We start from the raw sequence: 19,318 nt of genomic DNA, 5'->3' as shown, positions 1-19,318 counted from the left end.
TTTGGACCCTTCTAGCCCGGCCAACTACAGACCCATCTCGCTTTTACCATTCATAGTAAAAGTTGTAGAGAAGTGGGTCACGAGAATATTATCCAGCTTTCTAGAAAACAACTCCTGCCTGGATACATCGCAATTCGGCTTCAGGCCGGCTCACGGCACTGAGGCTGCATTGGTCACCGTGTTGGACGATCTACGAGCGCGTGTCGACATGGGCAAGTCAGCATTTTTAGTGCTGCTTGACATGTCGGCCGCGTTCGACACGGTGCACCATGCAGTACTATTGAGCCGTCTTCAGAGTACAGGAGTAACTGGCTTGGCTTTGAGATGGTTAACATCTTATCTCAGCAACAGACAGCAGGCAGTGGCATTACCACCTTTTCGATCTGCCATACAACAAGTGAATCAGGGCGTCCCCCAGGGGTCAGCGATCAGTCCGATCCTGTTCAATCTGTATCTTCGACCCCTGGTTGACCTGATAAAGTCATTCGGCATATCTGTCATCAATTATGCCGATGACACTCAATTGATTTTTTCATTTGAGGGTTCCAAGGCAGTATCGAGGGACACTTTCCACTGCTGCATGTCAGCAACAGCTGAGTGGCTGCAAGCTAACTCGCTTCAATTCAATGGATCTAAAACGGAGGTTCTTCATTGCTCCCTAGACCCTACCCCTCGTCCGCTTCCGGACGATTTTTGGCCTATATCTATCTTAGGTACGGTAGAGGCTGCTGAGTCGGCCTGTAATCTGGGAGTTCTGTTTGAACCCAACCTGCAGCTCGATGCCTCTGTAAAAAGGACCACGGCGGCTTGCATGGGCTTACTCCGCGCCCTACGTAAGATCTTACCGCTCCTTCCCATAGAGGCTAGGGCAGAGGTAGTGCGCAGTTCTATCCTTAGTCGATTAGATTACTGCAATGCACTACTTCTGGGAGCCCCCAAAACTTCGATTCTAAAGCTGCAGAGGATCCAAAACATGGCGGCCAAATTGGCTCTATCCCGCCCTCGCTCCGCCTCTTCTTCCGGCGCGCTGGCTGATCTTCATTGGCTACCCGTCCAACAGAGAATTTCCTTCAAGGCTTTATGCCTTGTTTTTAAGGCTCTGCATGGACAGGGACTGATACCGCTCCAAAATCTTTTCTCCTGGTACCATGCTGCCAGACTTCTGAGATCCTCCTCCGCGTTTCTAGTGACGGTCCCCAGGATCAATAGAGTGAGGATGGGTGGCCGTGCTTTTAGCTTCACGGCCGCTACTCTTTGGAACACCCTCCCGCTGAAGCTGAGGAGTAGACAAGATCTCACTTCCTTTAAAAAGGATCTCAAGACCTTTCTGTTCCCCAGAGTAATGTAATTGTAGTCTATCTGTAGGAATGATGCGGTCTCAGCGCCAGGATACCCTTTGGGTGGCAGACGCGCTTAATAAGCAAATAAATACATACATACAAATACATACCCCTCCTTAGACAGAATGTGACCAAAGTAGGTAACCTTTGGTCTACAATATTGTAATTTCTTTCGTGACACTTTGTGGTGCTGTCGGAGGAACCAAAGTAAGAAGTATTGTTTTGTCAGAAACCACTGGGTATTGCGGTATTACAATCTTGTTAACTTCTCGTAGGTCAATAATGAAACTGTAAATCCTAGTGTCAGTATCTTTTTTCAAAATGGGAAGAGTAGGACTGTTGCAAATGTTATAAGGAACTTCTTCCACAACCCCCACTTCAATTAAATCATGATCAATGCGTACAAGTGCTTCTTCGCCTTCCTGAGAAATTTTGCATTGAGGCAAGCGTGGCAATGAAGCGCCCTCCTTGCCACTAATATGTACTGGTGGAATAACCATTTGCCCTACATCAGTTTCTGAAGTAGCCCACAAAGTACTAGGGAGTGAAGCTAATGCAGTGTCCTCTTTATAAAGACAAGATCTCTCAATTACGGGGTAGTTGTCATTCAGAATAACAAGTACACCTTCAGGAATACATCGTATCATACCCCTAAAATATTTGAGCATATCAAGACCCACAATATTGTCTAGTGTGTTCAGAGAAAGCAAAAATGGACAAAGAGCAGTGAATTTGTCAACATGAAATGCAAGTGGTTGTGACAGTGGGATAAGGGAAGGTGTTCTATCGACACCTATCGATGTAATGGTTAAGATAGACATGGGAGCCCTTGGAACCAATTGTTTAGATAAGGCACTACGAGTAGCTCCTGTATCAACCAGAAGCTGACCAGTAGAACCCAAAACATGTGCTGTAACATAGGGACCCTTCTGATCTACTGGAACTTCAACTGATTCCTTACCCCATCCTAGGCAATCATATGCATAAGCAGATTCTTTCAAATCAGATGGCAAATAATCAGTCATTTGATATTGGTTCCGTCTATCAAAAGTGTTAAAACCATTATGTCCACGTGTATTAGCATCAAACCTAGCACAATCATCCGTGCTTCCTCAAGGCCCTGAATATCCTGAATGATTTCTCATTTGTCCCCGTACACGTAGATACTGATGAGCACGCAATGCCAGACAATCAGCAGCCCAATGTCCAAATTTCCTACAGTACGCACACTGGTCAGAAGACAACGATGAACAAGCATAAGGAGGGAAAGACGGACCATAAGACCCACGTCCACCTCTATCATTACCTTTAGAAGTCGGACCATAAGCTTGAACTGACATAACCTTCATTTTTAACTCCTTAGTATTCTTATCCTCATTACCCTTCGCTTCTAATACCTGATGTTCATAATACTGAGTCATAGTTAAAAGAGAAACCGGAGAAGAGGTAGTCCATGAACTCTCACTGGCCTTTAGGCGACTAGCTATTCCTGGCAACAAGTTGGCGACATATTTATCGACAAACAGATGCCTGCCCTTGTCATCTGTCAATGACTGGCCACTAAAATCGTGGAATGCCTCCTCAAAACGTGTAAAGAAGTCAGAAACCAATTCATCTGCCTTTTGCTTATGAGATGCTCATACAGACCAGTCTATCTTTTTAGGGGGAATAATCGTCTTTAACTTAACCTATATAGCTGAGGGAAGATGTAAAATTAACTGACATGGTTTCTGTGCGGGTTCCCTTTCTACGTCCATTTGCTCTAATTCTTTCCATAACGCCCCAAAAGATGCACGATCATCAATTTTACGAACCGTTCTCCACATATCAGGGGGAAAAATCAATCCAAAGAACATGTCGATATCGGGCAGAGTCATAGTACAAGAGCTACTGGCTCCCTCAAATTCCTCATAAAAAGCGGCTGGATTGTTCAGAGGATCAGGCAATGCAGTTTTAAGAGTCATAACATCCGCTCTATTCCAAGGAGTGTAGACCCAATTATAAATAAAATAACCCTTTGCGTCGGTAGAATCCTTATTATCATCTGTTCCCGCACCGCTAGGAGGGACACACAAAGGTGCGTCTTCCCGCATAGGTCTCACATGAACTACTACATTCTTATCTGTTTCGGAAGTAGAAGCCTGTGTCACGCTGGTCTGGGATGTTTGTGCAGCTTCGTCAGCTGCATTTTTCCCTTCTCGCAAACGGACTGCTTCAGTACGTAGTTTAACCAAATGCCTGATTGAGTCAGCCACCTGAGAAAAGACAAAAAGACAATCACGCATTTTCTTACAGTCATTTGCTACATCATTGGGCTTTAACTCATCAGAATATTACCTAAACCACTCAAGGACTTCTGCGGCAAATACCTCTGTAAAATATATTTGCTTTCCTGCCAACTTTTCATGTGATCTATAAGTGCAGAAGCAGGGGCAGTACTACGTACAGCTTTACGGCAGCAGATCTAAGCTCAGACGCACGCTTAGCGGACAACATAGAACGAGTCTCCCGTGCTTTCTCCTGCTCTTTAGAAGAGTCCTCATTCGAATCATGAGGAGAAGAGGGAAAAGTATACGGAGGCAGAGAATGATCTAGCAAAAGAGAATCATCTTGTGGTTTATTAAGGATAGGATAGAGAGACGGGCCGCCAAACAGCGTATTGGCCAGTTACCTGTAAATGGCTCTGCCTATCCTCTCTCTCTTTTAGTTCTTTAATTTCTTTATTTTTCCACTCTAATTCTTTCGCATAAATATTCTTTCGTTGTTCCTTTTCAATCAAGGCTTGCTCACGCTTCATTCGTACACGCACTTCTTTCTCCCACGTTCGTAAGCAGTCAAACATATCTTGCCTAGTCTTTTGCTTAAACATACATTGTTCCACATACTGAATCTTTTTCTAAATCAAACAACCCATGCATCGGCCAACGCAACTCAGGATCCTTACTAGTATATTTATTCCATAACGTGCTGTACATTATAGAAGAAATACCATGTTTAATATACATATCCCTATTAGGCGTCCTCTCCGGGGGGGGGGGGGGGGGGGGCGGTTGAGCTTCATCGAGTCTCAAACTGGTCCCACCACAAAAGCAACACATTCTCGAAGTGTGCTAGAAACAGGCAGCCCAAAAATAGTGCAAGATATGCAGTATTACAGCCAAAGTAGCACATAAGGTTCGCTTTTACGTTGTGCTGTTCAAATCTTACTCAAAGTACAGAAAAGTCTCCTCATTAGATGCCTATATAAATTGCAATTTATATATACCTATATCACGGAATCCCACATTGGCCAATACAAATTCCAAAACAAACAATAAGCTGTAACAAACGATCTTAGTAACCCATGGTATCAAACCAACAGCAAGTGATGCATCAAAACGACTCTTACCAATCCCTGGTATCCATATTCCAACTGCCAAGTTCTTGAATCGACCAAATGGTCACTGCACGGTGAATCAACAAAAGAGATCTCAGTCGAGGACCGGCACCACCTGGAGGGTCAGATCAGAAAGAGGAAAAACGCTGTGGTTGCCAAGACGCGGGTCTCCTTGGGCAGTGATCATCCGCAGCGAGATTCCAATCCTTCGTTTCGACCACTCCTTCGGCATCCGAGTCGCCGATGAGCCCCCCTGGTGGGGCGCCAATTTGTCGGGGTGAGCCTCAGCAAGACCTACCAGTGCTAGGGGTTCGCCCTTCTATGCACAAGTCCTCAGACCAATAGAATAGAAGTTGGCACAGAAACTGGAATATAAAACAAAGAGTTTATTAACCTCATGAGGTGGAACTACATTCACACAGCATGCTTTGAGATATTGTATGAAGTAGCACACTGAACAGAAGGAACATGGACCTTTTATACCCACACAGGCGCTCAAAAGAAGGCGGTACAAGTACAAAAAGAAAATTTTATGTACATATAAGGTCATACAGAAAATGCACAGTCAACGAGAGCGAGGAGCTAATAGTTTCTAATTCTAGCAAACACATCCTGATAGTTACAGACTAAAGACAGCTGCATGGACAGCTGCAAGCTTAACTGAGCATGTGCAGAGTGGAAGAAGCTAAATATAGTTTGTTCACATGCAGAATACAAGAGCAAACAACAGTAAGGAAGGACAAAGCACAGGGTGAGCACATGGTAGCACATGGCAGACAAGATGGCTGCCGAAAACTAGATGGCTTCAGCTAGATGCTTACCACGATCACTGCCAAATTATGTTGCATCATTTCGCACTGAATGACAAATAAGTCAGTATTACATTGATGGAGTTGTGTCGGAACCGTGACACAACTCCAGCAATGTTCTTTTTACTTGGGGCAAGCCCCATGTGAACAGGCCTGTGTCAGTTGTACACCTGCTATGAGGCAGACATAAGGTTTTCACGCAATGGCGTCTTAGAAGTGGGCCGCTGAAATCTTATAGATTTCAGTGCACCACTTCTATGAGGCTTGGATGTGGGGGAACGCCCACTCTGCATACAATATACCAGCTGCAGGTATAATGTAGCACTGGGATATACAAAGTTGCGCATCTGCCTAGAAGCGTCACTTTGTCAAAAGGGTGCCACATGGCGCATTTTTGACGCGGGCGGTGTGTCACATAAAGTGCATACCAGTGGCGCAAAAGTGTTGTAAGGGCTCATAAATGAGCTTCTGAGTTTAGAAACTCAGCTCCTCGAAATAGAAAGATAAAAGGAATGAAATGGGCCTATGACCTATCTCTGGTGACAGCATATTTATAAGTAAATAGAGAGAGAGAAATATTTTAACCTAAAAAACCCCAAAGGAGATATTCCCCCATTTGCAGAGGGTGATGGTATCACCAAAATGTTCACTGTTTTTGAGAGAGCTTGAGTAGCTAGGGAAGTAGAAAAGAAACACTGAAACTCTCTTATTGGAACTGTTCTCAGGAAAATGTCATGATAGACTCTGGACATTGAATGAGATAGATGTTAAGACCTATGATCTTCTGGAGTGTGCCCTGACAAAGTTCTTTGGTCTTACCACTGTAGAGTATAGAATACGTTTCTAGGAGAATCTAACAACCCAGAGTCAGTTCTGGGCCAAATTTGTTGACTTTTAAGTAAAAACACTTGATGGTTGGTTACAGGTAAAAATGTTATAGACTACAAAGGGTTTTACAATTTAATTATGAAGGAGCATTTTTTAAGTAGTAACATCAGCATCTCATATACATGGGTCTACTTTCTTCTCCAGAGTTGTGGAAGAAATCAAACCACTGGATCAAAACTAGCATGACCAGTACTACCACTGATGGGTGAGACCATAAGAGAGAGGCCAGAAATCCCCAAACCAGGTAAAGAGGGTAATCCTAAGAACAAAGAGTCTTCAACAGAGCTCAAAAAACCTGTTCAGAAGGGTGGGCCCTGAGACTCTTCACTGTCTAGGGGTGTACCAGGGGAAGAATTGGTATCCTTAGAAGCTTGATGTCAGGAATGTTGGTCATTTGGGCACCAATCTGGACACCCTGGTTGAAAAAACAAGGAACTGATCAATTTCCCTACAAGAAAATGCCTCTAGTTCTTCTGCAGTAAATGCAGTGGCCATTCTCAAGATGGGATATCAGGAGGGCCTTGACCATGTCAGAGAGCTCACTGACGTAACTCTTATGTGGGATGTGGACCGAGCCAACTTAGTCATCTGGCCCAATAACATGCAAAAATACACAGTATCACAGTATCAAGTGTCCCCTGATCATTGCATGCCTGAAAGATCTTATTCAGTCACAAACATTGACAATGTGATGACAAACCATCCTATGGCAATGGTGTCCTTTGACTAGGGGTTGCTGGTAAGTTAGAGAAAGCAGTCTCCTTGACACTCCTAGTTTGCTTGGCAATGATTTGGGAGCACTGAGGATCCATGCCAGAGTCCATGGAATCACAGACTGAGTGTGTGCCAAAACCTGAGCACTGAGCAGAGCTTAGAGTGCAAAATAGGTGCTGGAGTCTGGAAGAATGTTGCAAGGAAAGTAGTCCCAGTATAGGCATTAGAAGAAAACAGACAATTCTGAATAATGATTTACAGGAATAAAGGAAACAAATCTTCTACTGTTAAATGAGAGATGTTATTTAATCACATCCTCATCAAAGCATAAATGTTATATATATTATGCTTTGATGAGGATGTGATTAAATAACATGTCTAATTTAACAGTAGAAGATTTGTTTCCTTTATTCCTGTAAATCATTATTCAGAATTGTATGTTTTCTTCAAATGCCTATACTGGGACTACTTTCCATGCAACGTTAATTTTCCAGGTCCCAGTACTTTTGGGTGTACCCTTTTATGTAATGGAGTCTGGAAGAATGACCCAGCCCTCCAAGAAGAAAGGCAGGAAGATTGGGGAACTAGCTTCTGAACAGACACCAGACGTTTCTCCTCAGGGAGAAGAAGAGTCAGTCCCAGAATGAACTAAGCCACAGGAGTTAGAGCCTTACCAGCCTAAGCTGTTGGGCCCAGGGGGACCCTCTAGGGAAGATCTGTGCCAGGGGCATAGCAGCTGCCCCACTATTGAAAGCCTGCAACAGCAAGCCACTGCACAGGAAAGTGGTGATCTCAGTCATTCCCACAAAACCTGGTGAGAGGAGGGGGCTCTACACTAAGGCCAGAGACCCAAAACTTCAACAGTTTTCAGCAGTAACGGTGTCCTCTGCCATCCAAATTAGACCAGCTGTCCAGCCACCAAGACCGCTGGGTTGGCAGTGTTTGGCATGCATAGCCCTACAGTGACCTGCTGCCACCATCCACAATCAAAACTGTTTTGGCGGTCTACTGCATTGAAGCTATATGTTTCCATTGCTTTCTCTGATGACCGCTTTAGTAAATATATGATAGTATCGACTGCCCAGTGCCTAGCACTGCATATTTTGAACTGCACTGCATTTCTCTCCATAACTAAAAGTCTACAAATTATTTATTGAAGTATTTGAAACTGTATAAAGTGTAGTTCCGATTTGATTTTATTCAATATTGATTTTGGATTTATTCTTGAGTGTTTGTCCAATTGAGTACACAAAATGCTTAACACTGTCCTCTGATAAGCCTAACTGTTCAACCACACTATCTGAAAAAGACGGCTAGTACCTGCTTGTTGCTCTATCTTTCTCTGAGGATATCTTGCACTCTCTATATGGTTTAATTCATTTTAGTTTTCTTTACACAGAGGCAGTATATTACAATTTACAAAACTTCTATGCAAATCAGGGAAGCAAGCAAAGATGGTGCAATGAACTGCATAGTGTTAAATGCATAGATCAGAAACGCTTCATATTTACAAGGATATAGATCATTCATGCTCTCTGGTACACAGCGTGCAGGTTAGCACCTATGCGGACACCCGTGAAGCACAGTGCAAGGGTGCCTGCATTACTGGCAGGATTGATTTTGTGCAGAGAGGGTAACCTTCTTGCACAAAAACCACCCTTAAAGGTATTTTCCTCTTTCTATGTGTGCTGCATAAAGCAGCACACCTGAAAAGGTGTTGACATATGCCCAAAAGTATTGCATCAAATGAGTGCTCAATGGATGGTGCATGGACACTCCTGTGGATTCACCCATGGATTCTGAAGCAAATGTACATCTATCAAGATTTGTATTCATGGTTTTACACCTCCCAGAGGCTGGCACAATTAGAACATTGTTTTTATGTTTCCTCCTTTCCTCCTCTCTGCATGTGTGGTGCATACATCAGCACCCATAAACAGAGGAAATTGCATTAAAACACAATTTTGTGCAGAAAGGAAATGCTTTTTGCACAAAAATATCCTGCCCACAGCTCACTTACCCTTGTCCTAGGGTGCAAGGATACCTGCCTTGATTTGCGGCTGCAGAAAGTGTGCCACACATGGAGAGAAAATTACAGTGCCAATCCTTTGTAGCTATGGCACATTTCAGCTCTCTCCAGTTGACGCAAAACAGCGCAGCAATAATTTTTTCTACTCTGCACTGCATAAAATCTTTGAAATGTTGACCCTAAGTGTTTAACTGGGTTTTGTCTGGGACTAAGTGATATGAATACAGGTGTGTTATCTCTTTTATGATATTCAATTTGAGCCAAGAGCAATAAATACCTTTTTCTCGTCCATAAACAGAAAGTAAGAAGAGGGTCTTTTTCTTTACGGCCTGTGCTTCGTACCATGCTTTTGTCGCTCTTTCTACACCATCAGTTGCATTCCTGAGATCATTCTTTGCTGTTTTTAGTTGTTCAGACAGTTGCACTGTAAGAAATTGTATCTTATCTTGTAGCATTTTCTGGGAACCATTCAAAATGTTTATCTTGTCTAAGTGCTCATCTATATTTTTGCTCAATGATTTCACTTGTGCCTCTGATGCATTCTCTGCAATTGACAGACTTTTGTGCGATGACTCTAGGAGTTGGCGAACATTTTGAATAACTTGTGGCAGGTCGGTGCTGTTCAGCAAAGTTTCAGCAACAGACGCCAAGGCATTTAAGCCATCCTCAAAGGGCGGCAGAACCGCCTGTCTGAAACTCTTGTCTGTAACAGGAATGACTCCTAAAATGTGACCCGGAAACACTGTACATGAAAGGGGAGAAGAGAAGAACAAAGGTTAGAGAGTAGCCAGTCATGTTTTTGAATATTTTTAGATAGGTTGGATGTCAGAATACAAAAGGTACTGCACTATAGCTTGACATTATTTTACAACATTTTTTTGGGGCTTCAAAACAGTGCTAATTCAGGGGATCCATATGGATCTTGGGACTGGCAGCAATTCAATCATTCAATAATGGGTTGTAAAGCGCAGCTACTCATGTGTCTCTAGGCGCTGGGGGGCGGCTCAGTTGGGTGCTGAGTAATATGAAGAGCCAGGTCTTGAGGTCCTTCCTGAACTGGAGCAGTGTACGGCTTTGCCGGAGGTGGAGGGGGAGGTTGTTTCAGGTCAGGATTGCGAGGTAGGCGAAGGACTTGCCACCCGTTCTGCTCTTATATATGTGTGGAATGGTGGCCAGAGAGAGGTCGGCTGATCGGAGGTCTATCTTGGCAGCGTGGAAGGTGAGGTGGTTGTTTAAGTATGCTAGCTCGATGTTGTGGAGGGCCTTCAATGCGTATGTGAGGAGATTAATGGGTATTCTTCTTTTGATGGGGAGCCAGTAGAGATCCCAGAGGTGTTGGGTGATGTGGTTGTGACGGGGGCTTTCTAGGATCAGTCTGGATGCAGACTTTTGGCATGTCTGGAGCTTGTGAAGGCATTTGTTGATTCCAGCATTGAGGGCATTGCAATAGTCCACTCTCCTAGTGATTAGGTTATGCGTGACCATTTTTCTGAATTCGAAGGGGATCCATCTGAAAGTTTTTCAGAGTATGCAGACGGTGTTGTAGCAGGCCAAGCATACAGCTTTGATCTGTCAGTTTACAGTGTATGGTCTGTCAGGGGGAGAGTGAGGGCGGAATAAAAAGTTGAGGGGCCACCAGGCAAAATAGCATGCTGAGCAAAGGATGAGGACTTCTGTTTTCCCTGGGTTGAGTTTCGGGCAGCTCTTTTTCATCCAGATTGCAACCACTTTCATCCCTTCTTCGAAGTTCTCCCTGGTGATGTTGGGGTCCTTAGTGAGAGAGAGGGTGAGCTGGGTGTTGTCGGTAAAGGAGACAATGTTGAGCCCATGAGATACTCTACATTTGGTTTCTGTTGGTTCTGAGAGGTAGGTCAGGAGTATGATTCCGTGAGTTCAGCCTTTGAGAAATAAGCCTGTCCCGTCAAGGGCCTTTCCTCAGATGCTTGTTTCGTGGAGTCTGGTGGCTAGTGTGCAGTGGGAGATGGTACCAAAGGCAGCTAAGAGGTCCAGGAAGATTAGGGCTGCCATTTGGCCATGGTCGAGGAGGGCGCATATGTCATCGATGGAGGCGGGTAGGGCGGTCTCTGGGCTGTGGTTTCTGCAGAATCCAGTTTAGGAGCTATCCTGGACCTTGTTGGCTTCAATGAAGTTTGCTAGCTGGGTGTTTACGCCTTTTCGATGAAATTGGCTGTGAATAGAAGCAGTGAGATGGACCTGAGGATAGTTTTTTGAACAAAGGGACCCCTAAATACAAAACAACTATTCTTCCCACTATGCAGGCACCATTGGGCCATGGCACAAGAGTACTTGCATCTGTGATAGGCATTACAAAGAGTGTCAGTGCAATGAGTAAGCAGAACTGGGCCATATATTTGTAGATGTGCCATTGTAGGAACTGGCACTGGTTTGCTGAGGTGGTGCCCTAACCAGGCAGAATCTTCAAATGTAATGTACTTGACCCGTTTCAAATTGAGTGACCCTACGCCAAAACTTGTCTCATGGAGCCACCTTTTTCTTTATTATCACAGTAGAGAGCACCATCAAATATGTAATTTCACTATTTCTGCTATGCTAAAAACTTTTTATTTACTGGACTAAATGCATACTCCATTTATAACAAGAATCAAGCCCATTTATAGAGTTTGCCTCTTTGGGCTAGATCTACGACCTTTATTTGCGGTGGCAAATGGGAAATTGACCCGTTTGCGATTGCAAAAAAAGGGCGGTGGTATGTACAAATGCTATTTTGCACATAGGTAACTTACAAAATAGTGTTTGCGAGTCACTATTAGGAAGGGGTGTGCCAAGGGTGTCCCTTCCTAATAGCATGTCAGAATGGTATAAGCATTGTTTTGGTCACACAACACTGGGAATATACCTATCTACTTAAAGCAGGTGGTAAGCCACCCACAAACAGGAAGGGGTCCCAAGAGCACCCCTTTCCATTTTTAATTTTTGTTTTAAAACTCCTTCAAGGAAAACAAGCTAAATTTGAAAAAAAAAAGGTTTCAGGCCATTCCCAATGGGTGGCAAATTGTGACCTGCCTCATGAATGTTAACGAGGCAGATCCCTTGCAACAAAACAGTACCACTTAGCGATGTATTACATAACAGGGAGTCCTCACATTGCCACTCCAAAACAATCACTCAATCTGCACTGTTATGCAGTGCCACAGATACCAGGCAGGTCCGTATGGGGTACACTGGCACACAGCAGCGTAATGAGGTACAACTAATATCCAGCAGGTCAGTTGACAGTACTATCCAGACCCAATGCTCTAAGCCCTCCTCACTCTTTCAGCTAACCCTCTCTACACTACACCCATGGGTTAGAGATAAACAGTCCTTCCCTGATACTAGGCCGATCGCGGCCAGAGTCACACTTTGGCTGTGTCCTAGAGAAGAAGGTTGGGGAAGGTAGCAGGACTAATTCCACTCTGGAAGTTCACCCACAGGATGCAGAGCAGAAGCCGGCTGAGGGCAATAGTTTCTTACTGAACAATTTCCACTGAATGCCTTCCAGTACCCGCCCAGTTCTCCAAAGCACAGGGGCGGAGGTCATGCAGTTGTTTGACCCACTTCTGACTGCTCTCGGAAGTGTTCCTTCAGACTAGTCAATCACTCTCACTACCCAGGCCCGTTATGGCAATGGTACCTAGCAACATGAAGTCGTCAGGCATGGTGAGAGGACAGGTAGTCCACCACAGTGATGGCTCAAAAGGAACAATCAATAAATGGGGAAGAAGCAGATGAGCCTCTCAGAAGAGAGAAGCACCCTTTCAAACACACATCGATTCAAGTAGCAACCAAGCAGTGCCTGTTGCACCAGACAATTCTGGCCACACATACACAGGCATGAGTGTAGCAGGGCCGCATTGCTGTGTACCATTTTAGAATCTGAGTAAATGTTCCCGATTAATGCCCTTATATAGGTACTAATCACGTTGCCCTTATATAGGCATAAAAATCAAGCCCCTACTTAGGCATAGCCCATGCTACCCAAATACAGGCATGTCTCTTCCATCGGTTCAACAAACGTCGTTAGGGTCTTCCCCTTGCTTGAATATTGATTTTCCCATAACTCTGTTAGTTTTATAATGAACAACTATTCCCCAGGGTTTCATTCATGACATTCATATGCCCAACTTTACGTTAAACAAGGCATTCCTAAAACACCTCCAAGGTATAAATATACCTTCCCTTGCTATGGCAAAGCACAGTGGTTCGGATCAGTTCGACGACCTACTTGCCCGACGCAGCTCGCTACAGCAAGTGCGGAAGGAACCCGACTCTCCAGCTGATGCACTGATCAGGAAGCTGCCCTGCACATCTGAGAAATTTAGCTAGTTTTTGACTCCCCTTGCGGGGTGTTGGGAAATTGAGTCCCAAGACAGAGATACGAGACCACCTTCATTCTAAGGCATGGAGCTGATAAAAACCTAGAGAAACCTTTGGTAGATTTGAAACCTATGCAAAAGACAAGACGTACTACTTCCCACGTACCAGACCTAGGTTAGGTACATTGGGGTAGGCTTATTTTAGAAGCACCAGTTGAGTATTTTGGCCTCATTATTTATGTATGTATTTTTATATGGCTTAGAAACCATACAATGCTCTTACAGTATTATTTTATAATACTATTCTCGCTGTACGCATTATACTTTACTTGCCTAACAATTGTAGCAGTTCACTACTGTTGCATGAGAAAGAAGAATGTTCAATAAACCTTTTATTGAAAACGCCCGTCTCTCTATTTCTCTGCAAACTCTGTAGAAACGAAGAATGCACGATTGACTAAGTGAAATACTTATCTATTGATTTCAGGACTCTGAAGATAAATTTTATTCTTGGGGAAAAAAAGTTGTCATGTTTATGCGGTTGTCAGAAGCGAATCCCTTCTTTTGAACTCGAGAAACTTTCTAGTGACCTCTGAGCTAGCTGGCACTCACAATTAAGTTTAGTATATTTGATAGAGACCTAGTTGACCTAAGTCCTACGTCAAATCTACAAGATATATTATTCCAATGAGCAGAGCCTAGTGGAAATATAGGAACTACACTACAGCATGAGGTAGAATAAGGCACTCTGTTGGGTACGCCATCACTTCCATGGGTCAAAGCCTGTGAATTAGGCACCTCACGCAATGAGCATGCTGTCAGCGTGTCACATGAGAAAGATGTGGCACAATCAACAAAGCCACGCTAGGTTATGCAACTAGTGTTTATGCTCACCACCAACAAGACCCTTATGCTTGCTATGGTCCCCATGACGCAATGGCCACACACCTTAGATTCTAGTACGACTTCTGGGGCTCCACACAAGGCAGTCTGGTATCCAGGCACAATTCTTAGCTCCATGCTCACACTGCGCTACCACTTCGGTCCAGCAGACAATGTGGGCACTTAATAGAGCACCGCTCTCCAGGTGTCACAATTAGATGCTGTGGGCTCCTTGCAGAGATATTTGATGTTCCTGAGTCCCCAAAATAACAGGGGGCAAGCCAACAAGCCTTAGGAGGGCACACATCAGGTTGACATGCAGCAGAAGGTAGAAAGTATAGGCCATCAACTATTCAGGAAGGGGGCACTTTTCCTTCCAATGGCATTAATCTTGACGGGATTCTGCCTCCGATTGTACACTGACTGTTGCAGTACAAGCCACGGAAGAGCGGTCCTTTGACTAAACTACATTTCCCGGTGCGCAATGCATGAGTTACGTCTCACGTGTCTCGGGCAAAGAGTAAAGGCGGCTCTGACTTTGTAAACGCTGCCGAATTTTCAGGTGATTTGCCCGTAGTAAGCTTCGTTTCTGTCTGTGGATCCTGTCGAGCTGCTAGTAGTTCCGCGCTTTTTCCAGGACCATTCTTGTTTGAAGGAGTTGTGTTGGAAGGTTTGGGGTGTTCTTTTCCTCTACACCCAAGCGCTTCTTTGTGCTTTCCTCTGTTGGCAGAGGTCCGCCCTTCTGGTTCTCTTTGCAGAGGAGAGCGAGTCAGGGTCTCCATTTCTTGTGATCTCCCTGTTGGAGAGACCAGCGAGAACACGGTCTCATGCAGGGAGACAAGCACCAAACCGTGAGTAACAGGAAGCTGCTGCTTCCTTCCCAGTGACATTGTTTTCTCGAGTGCCGGATATTGGGATAGTAATTACATAGTACTTTGATCACATTTTCTAGTGCTTTATTTGTATTTTCTTTGTTATGGACCGGATGGGCACATCACAGGTTATATTTTGGAATAACCAGAGATTATATACATACACCCACCGGAATGATACAAGACTGTATTGTATTGGAAAACCCTATCATCATTTGCTTTGCTGAGTTTGGTTATTCTTTATCCCCACAATTATTTTGTCTAGGAGAGGGGGACCTGATAGGGTGTACAGGTGTTTCTGCATTGCATATACAGCCAAGCCACACATGTCTTTTGGTATGTAATACAAGGGGCGGGGGATCTCTCTCATTTATAGCACAACCTAAGAGGGGGTGATGTACAGAAAAATTGTCCAACCTATGTTCTTTGTTTTGTCTCTAGTTCATGTTGCGTACATGCAACCGCTCTCTTCTCTCTCCAGGCTATTTGACCATTCAACCTCTTCTTTTTCAGGGAGTATGTTCTAGGCTTTTAGGGGCAAGCCAAAGTCTAAACAGTACATTCAGTGGTTCCACAGAGTTTCTGAATTAGTACTAATCTAGTGTTGTTTTTGTCATCCTCAGATCTCCCTCCAAGCTGTTCCTACCCTTTCCTTCCCTCGCTTGACTATCCCACTAGTCCATGTGTATTATTTATTCCAGACTTTGGGCCGTCAAGAGGTGAACCCCCTTGAGCATCAGCACAGTCCCGAGGATTTTACAAGGAGGAATGTGGCAAATCTTCCTTGTGCACAGCAGAGTTATCTGACAGTGTGCACTAAGCAGTCCCAGGTTCTCCGCTCCCATGTCTCCACCAGTGTAACTCTGCCCTGCAGACGTATGGCACCAGTAGTTGTACTGTAGTGTGCCTTTCAAGTTGGGATAGTTCAGGAGATTTCCCTTTGAACCACAGATATCTCCCAAAAATTTCAATCCTGTCTGCCATGAGGCTGAGGAATGCAGATTTTAATCTCAGTTATGGGATAATGCTCTGGCTCCCAGAGGCCAATTTCCAAAACTTCTGCCTCAAATCTATCCAGCCACACCCTCAAATGGCAGAGGTCTGTCATTCCAGTTCAATATGCAAAGTCTTTTTTCAGTCGATGGGGAATGCACAGATGATAAATCCCCCTTCACCACAGGAGAGGGGTTGTCACTGTGAATCCAACAATAGGAAACACTATGAGGCTACTCCACGGCTATCCTTTATTGCAGCTTGAGCTAATTTTAATCATTTTCATATGTTAACTTAAGGGTAGGTAGTGAAAACACATAGGTATTCTTCACTACCTGGGCAAGAAACATGTGTACCTGTCCTTCCTTTCACCTACCACACGCTTCACCCCTTAACACTTACCCCAGAACTGCTCTAGTGGCAGTGAAAGGTCCCCTTGGAATTGGCCACTGGTTTAAAAAAGCCAGCCTGTGCATAAGTTCAATGTCGTATGCACAGGCCTGCAATGGCAGACTTCACACATGTTTAAAAAGACCATAGATGCAAGTACGCACACACAGGCCTGCAATGGCAGGCCTGACCCATATTTAAAAACACCATGCCAGCACCACTTCCTAACAAGTTTAGGAAGGGATTCTTCACACACTTTAACACTGCATTTATAATGGGTAAGTGCCCAGAGCCCTAGGCCACTAAAAGAGAAAGAGCAAAACCCTGTGGTGTCCCGGGGGAATAGATGACCACCTTGCTAGTGGAAATCCTCATGGGGTTCTTCACTACCTTTGCATGGAACACCCATGTGTCCCTGCCCTGCCTTTAGCTTACTACTTGCTCTGCCCATCTGGGCTTCCCCTAGTGGTTATCGAATGGTAGTGAAAGTTGGAAATGCCACACTGAGCCTAAGGGCAACTGCTCACCCTCAGACATGCGACATGTTTGAAAGGCAATTCTTGAGGGTGGCACAATCAGTGCTGTGTTCCACTAGTAGCCAGTGCCGTACCTGCTCTGGGTATATGGTATACATTTTTACAGGGTACTCACAGTTAAAGGACCTAAACCAATCAGGTACGCACCTCTTCCTAGCATGTGTAGGAAGGGCATGCACACTTTCATACTGCATTGCAGTGGGAACGTGCCCAGTGTCCCAAGCCACAGCCATAATTCTAATTTCTCAAGGTAACGCAGCACAGAAACCTTGTTTACTGTGCTGTTTTTCATCAAATCTTTGTAAATATACCCCTAAATGTGATTCAATTTGATTCAATTACCTTTATTTTGACAAACAAGGTTATAAAACGTAAAGCATTTTACCACACTCTGATATAAGCATCAATATTATCTGAATCAAATATATAATAGCAAAGTACAAAAATAAGTGGCACATAATACATTACAGCACATAAAAAACAATTTAAATATTTAAAAAAATATTTGAACATGAATATAATCTCATAGCATTCACTTGGTGTTTGTTCGCTGGTTGATGGCCCACATCCATCCCAAAAACGTGACAACAGAAAATGCAATTGAGAGCCTGCAATTAGTCATTAAAATTCTCATTGCTACAATACTGCTTTTAGATACCAAAAGTCTACAAATAGGTGAAATCTGGACATATAAACAATACATTTGAAAGGGATTCCTCACTAGATGGGCAATGAAGGCACTTGTCGGCCCTATCAATAGTCCAGTTTTTGGTAAAGGATTTAATTGGGAGGTATCTCACCCTGAATAGGAAATATAGTTTCCTATCCAGGGAGACAGATGTACCGGCCTAATATAGCTCAAAAGAATAGCATGTCTCGGCTAAAAGGTTTGCTTACCAAAACTGTTCTTTTCAGATAACAGCAGTTGTAAATAGAGATACCGAAGGATCAGCAATAGCTCTGTCATATCAATAACTGATAAAGATAGTTTGATATTTTTGTAGCCAGCCTATTTTTTTTTTAGAGCAGTCTACCAAAATAACACCATTAAGAACTACCGTGTAGTTGGCATTTCTTGGGTGGTCCATAATCTATGCCATAGCTTTTCTACCCAGATCCATCAACAGTGGTTTGATGGGGGTGCTTTTAGGAGTACATGTTACTGTCCTCAGAAACTTATTTTGTGCATTAGTAATTGAACTAGTATCAGGAAATCCCCAAAGGTCAGGAACATTAATGACTGAACCAAGAACCTTTGCATCGTACATTTGGAGAACCTGGCTGATTGGTTTAGTTGAAAAAGTGCTAAGTTCCTTTACTAAGATTCCAGCAAGTTAGAGATGCTTAAAAAAAAGACCATTTCTTATGTATGGGCTCCAAGATACATTTGGGGCCAGAGTCACACCCAAATAACCAAAAACCTCAGCACACTCCAAAATGTCCTCCCCAACAAAATGCTGCCTTTAAATGAATGTTGTTGATTTAAAGACATACCCATAGTTTGATCTGTGTTAATTACAAGACCCCTCAGACCACAGAATTTCTCAAAACAACACAAAGCAGGCAGAAGCCCACTCAGGGTTTTAGATTAATAGCATATTGTCATCAAACATTAGGATCAGGATTTCTGTGGCTACTGATGTTGGGGCACCAGTAGGAGAAGAGAAAAGAAATTGAACAACACATTTTTAAAACAAAACAAAGTCAGAGCCAAAAAGCACACTTGACACACACCTTCTTGATAAATAAGCTATCTGAAAGATCACCTTGGGAGCCCCAGAGAACATTAACATTGTTATTTTCATGAAGTTGAATCAGCAAAATTAATAGAGCATGGGGCATGCCAAAGGCATATAAAACCATCCACAGTTTGTTTTGTGGGACAGGTCGAAGGCAGACTTGAGATCAACAAAGGCAGCATAAAGACCGCCCTTGGCAATAGTTACTATATAGCAATTGTAAGACCTGGCCTAAATTCAGATCCGATCTTGCGTGACTTTTCCACATGAAGTATACCATTCAATCATGATGCAGATGACTGCAAAACATAACTCAAATAGTCCACATCATTTGTATGAGAGTTACATGTTGTACACATTATATATTGTGCCCGCTCCTGGAGTTGGAGCTGCGGTTACAGCTGTTTCCATGA

The 19,318-nt window shown here is 43.7% G+C and overlaps 1 protein-coding gene across 1 annotated transcript in view; it reads right to left on the bottom strand.

Moving 5' to 3' along the window:
- The window catches only part of LOC144820076 (uncharacterized), a 30,567-nt gene that overhangs the window by 8,858 nt on the left and 2,391 nt on the right, over positions 1-19,318 (bottom strand). The window contains exon 2 of the mRNA XM_078677728.1: positions 9,434-9,898. Within this exon, the coding sequence (XP_078533854.1) occupies positions 9,434-9,898 (465 nt within the window). The remainder of the gene's footprint in view (positions 1-9,433; positions 9,899-19,318) is intronic.

This window comes from Lissotriton helveticus, chromosome 2_1, assembly GCF_964261635.1.
Source record: "Lissotriton helveticus chromosome 2_1, aLisHel1.1, whole genome shotgun sequence".
NCBI classification, from domain to species: Eukaryota; Metazoa; Chordata; class Amphibia; order Caudata; family Salamandridae; genus Lissotriton; species Lissotriton helveticus.
This window is presented reverse-complemented; position numbering and strand designations above follow the sequence as displayed.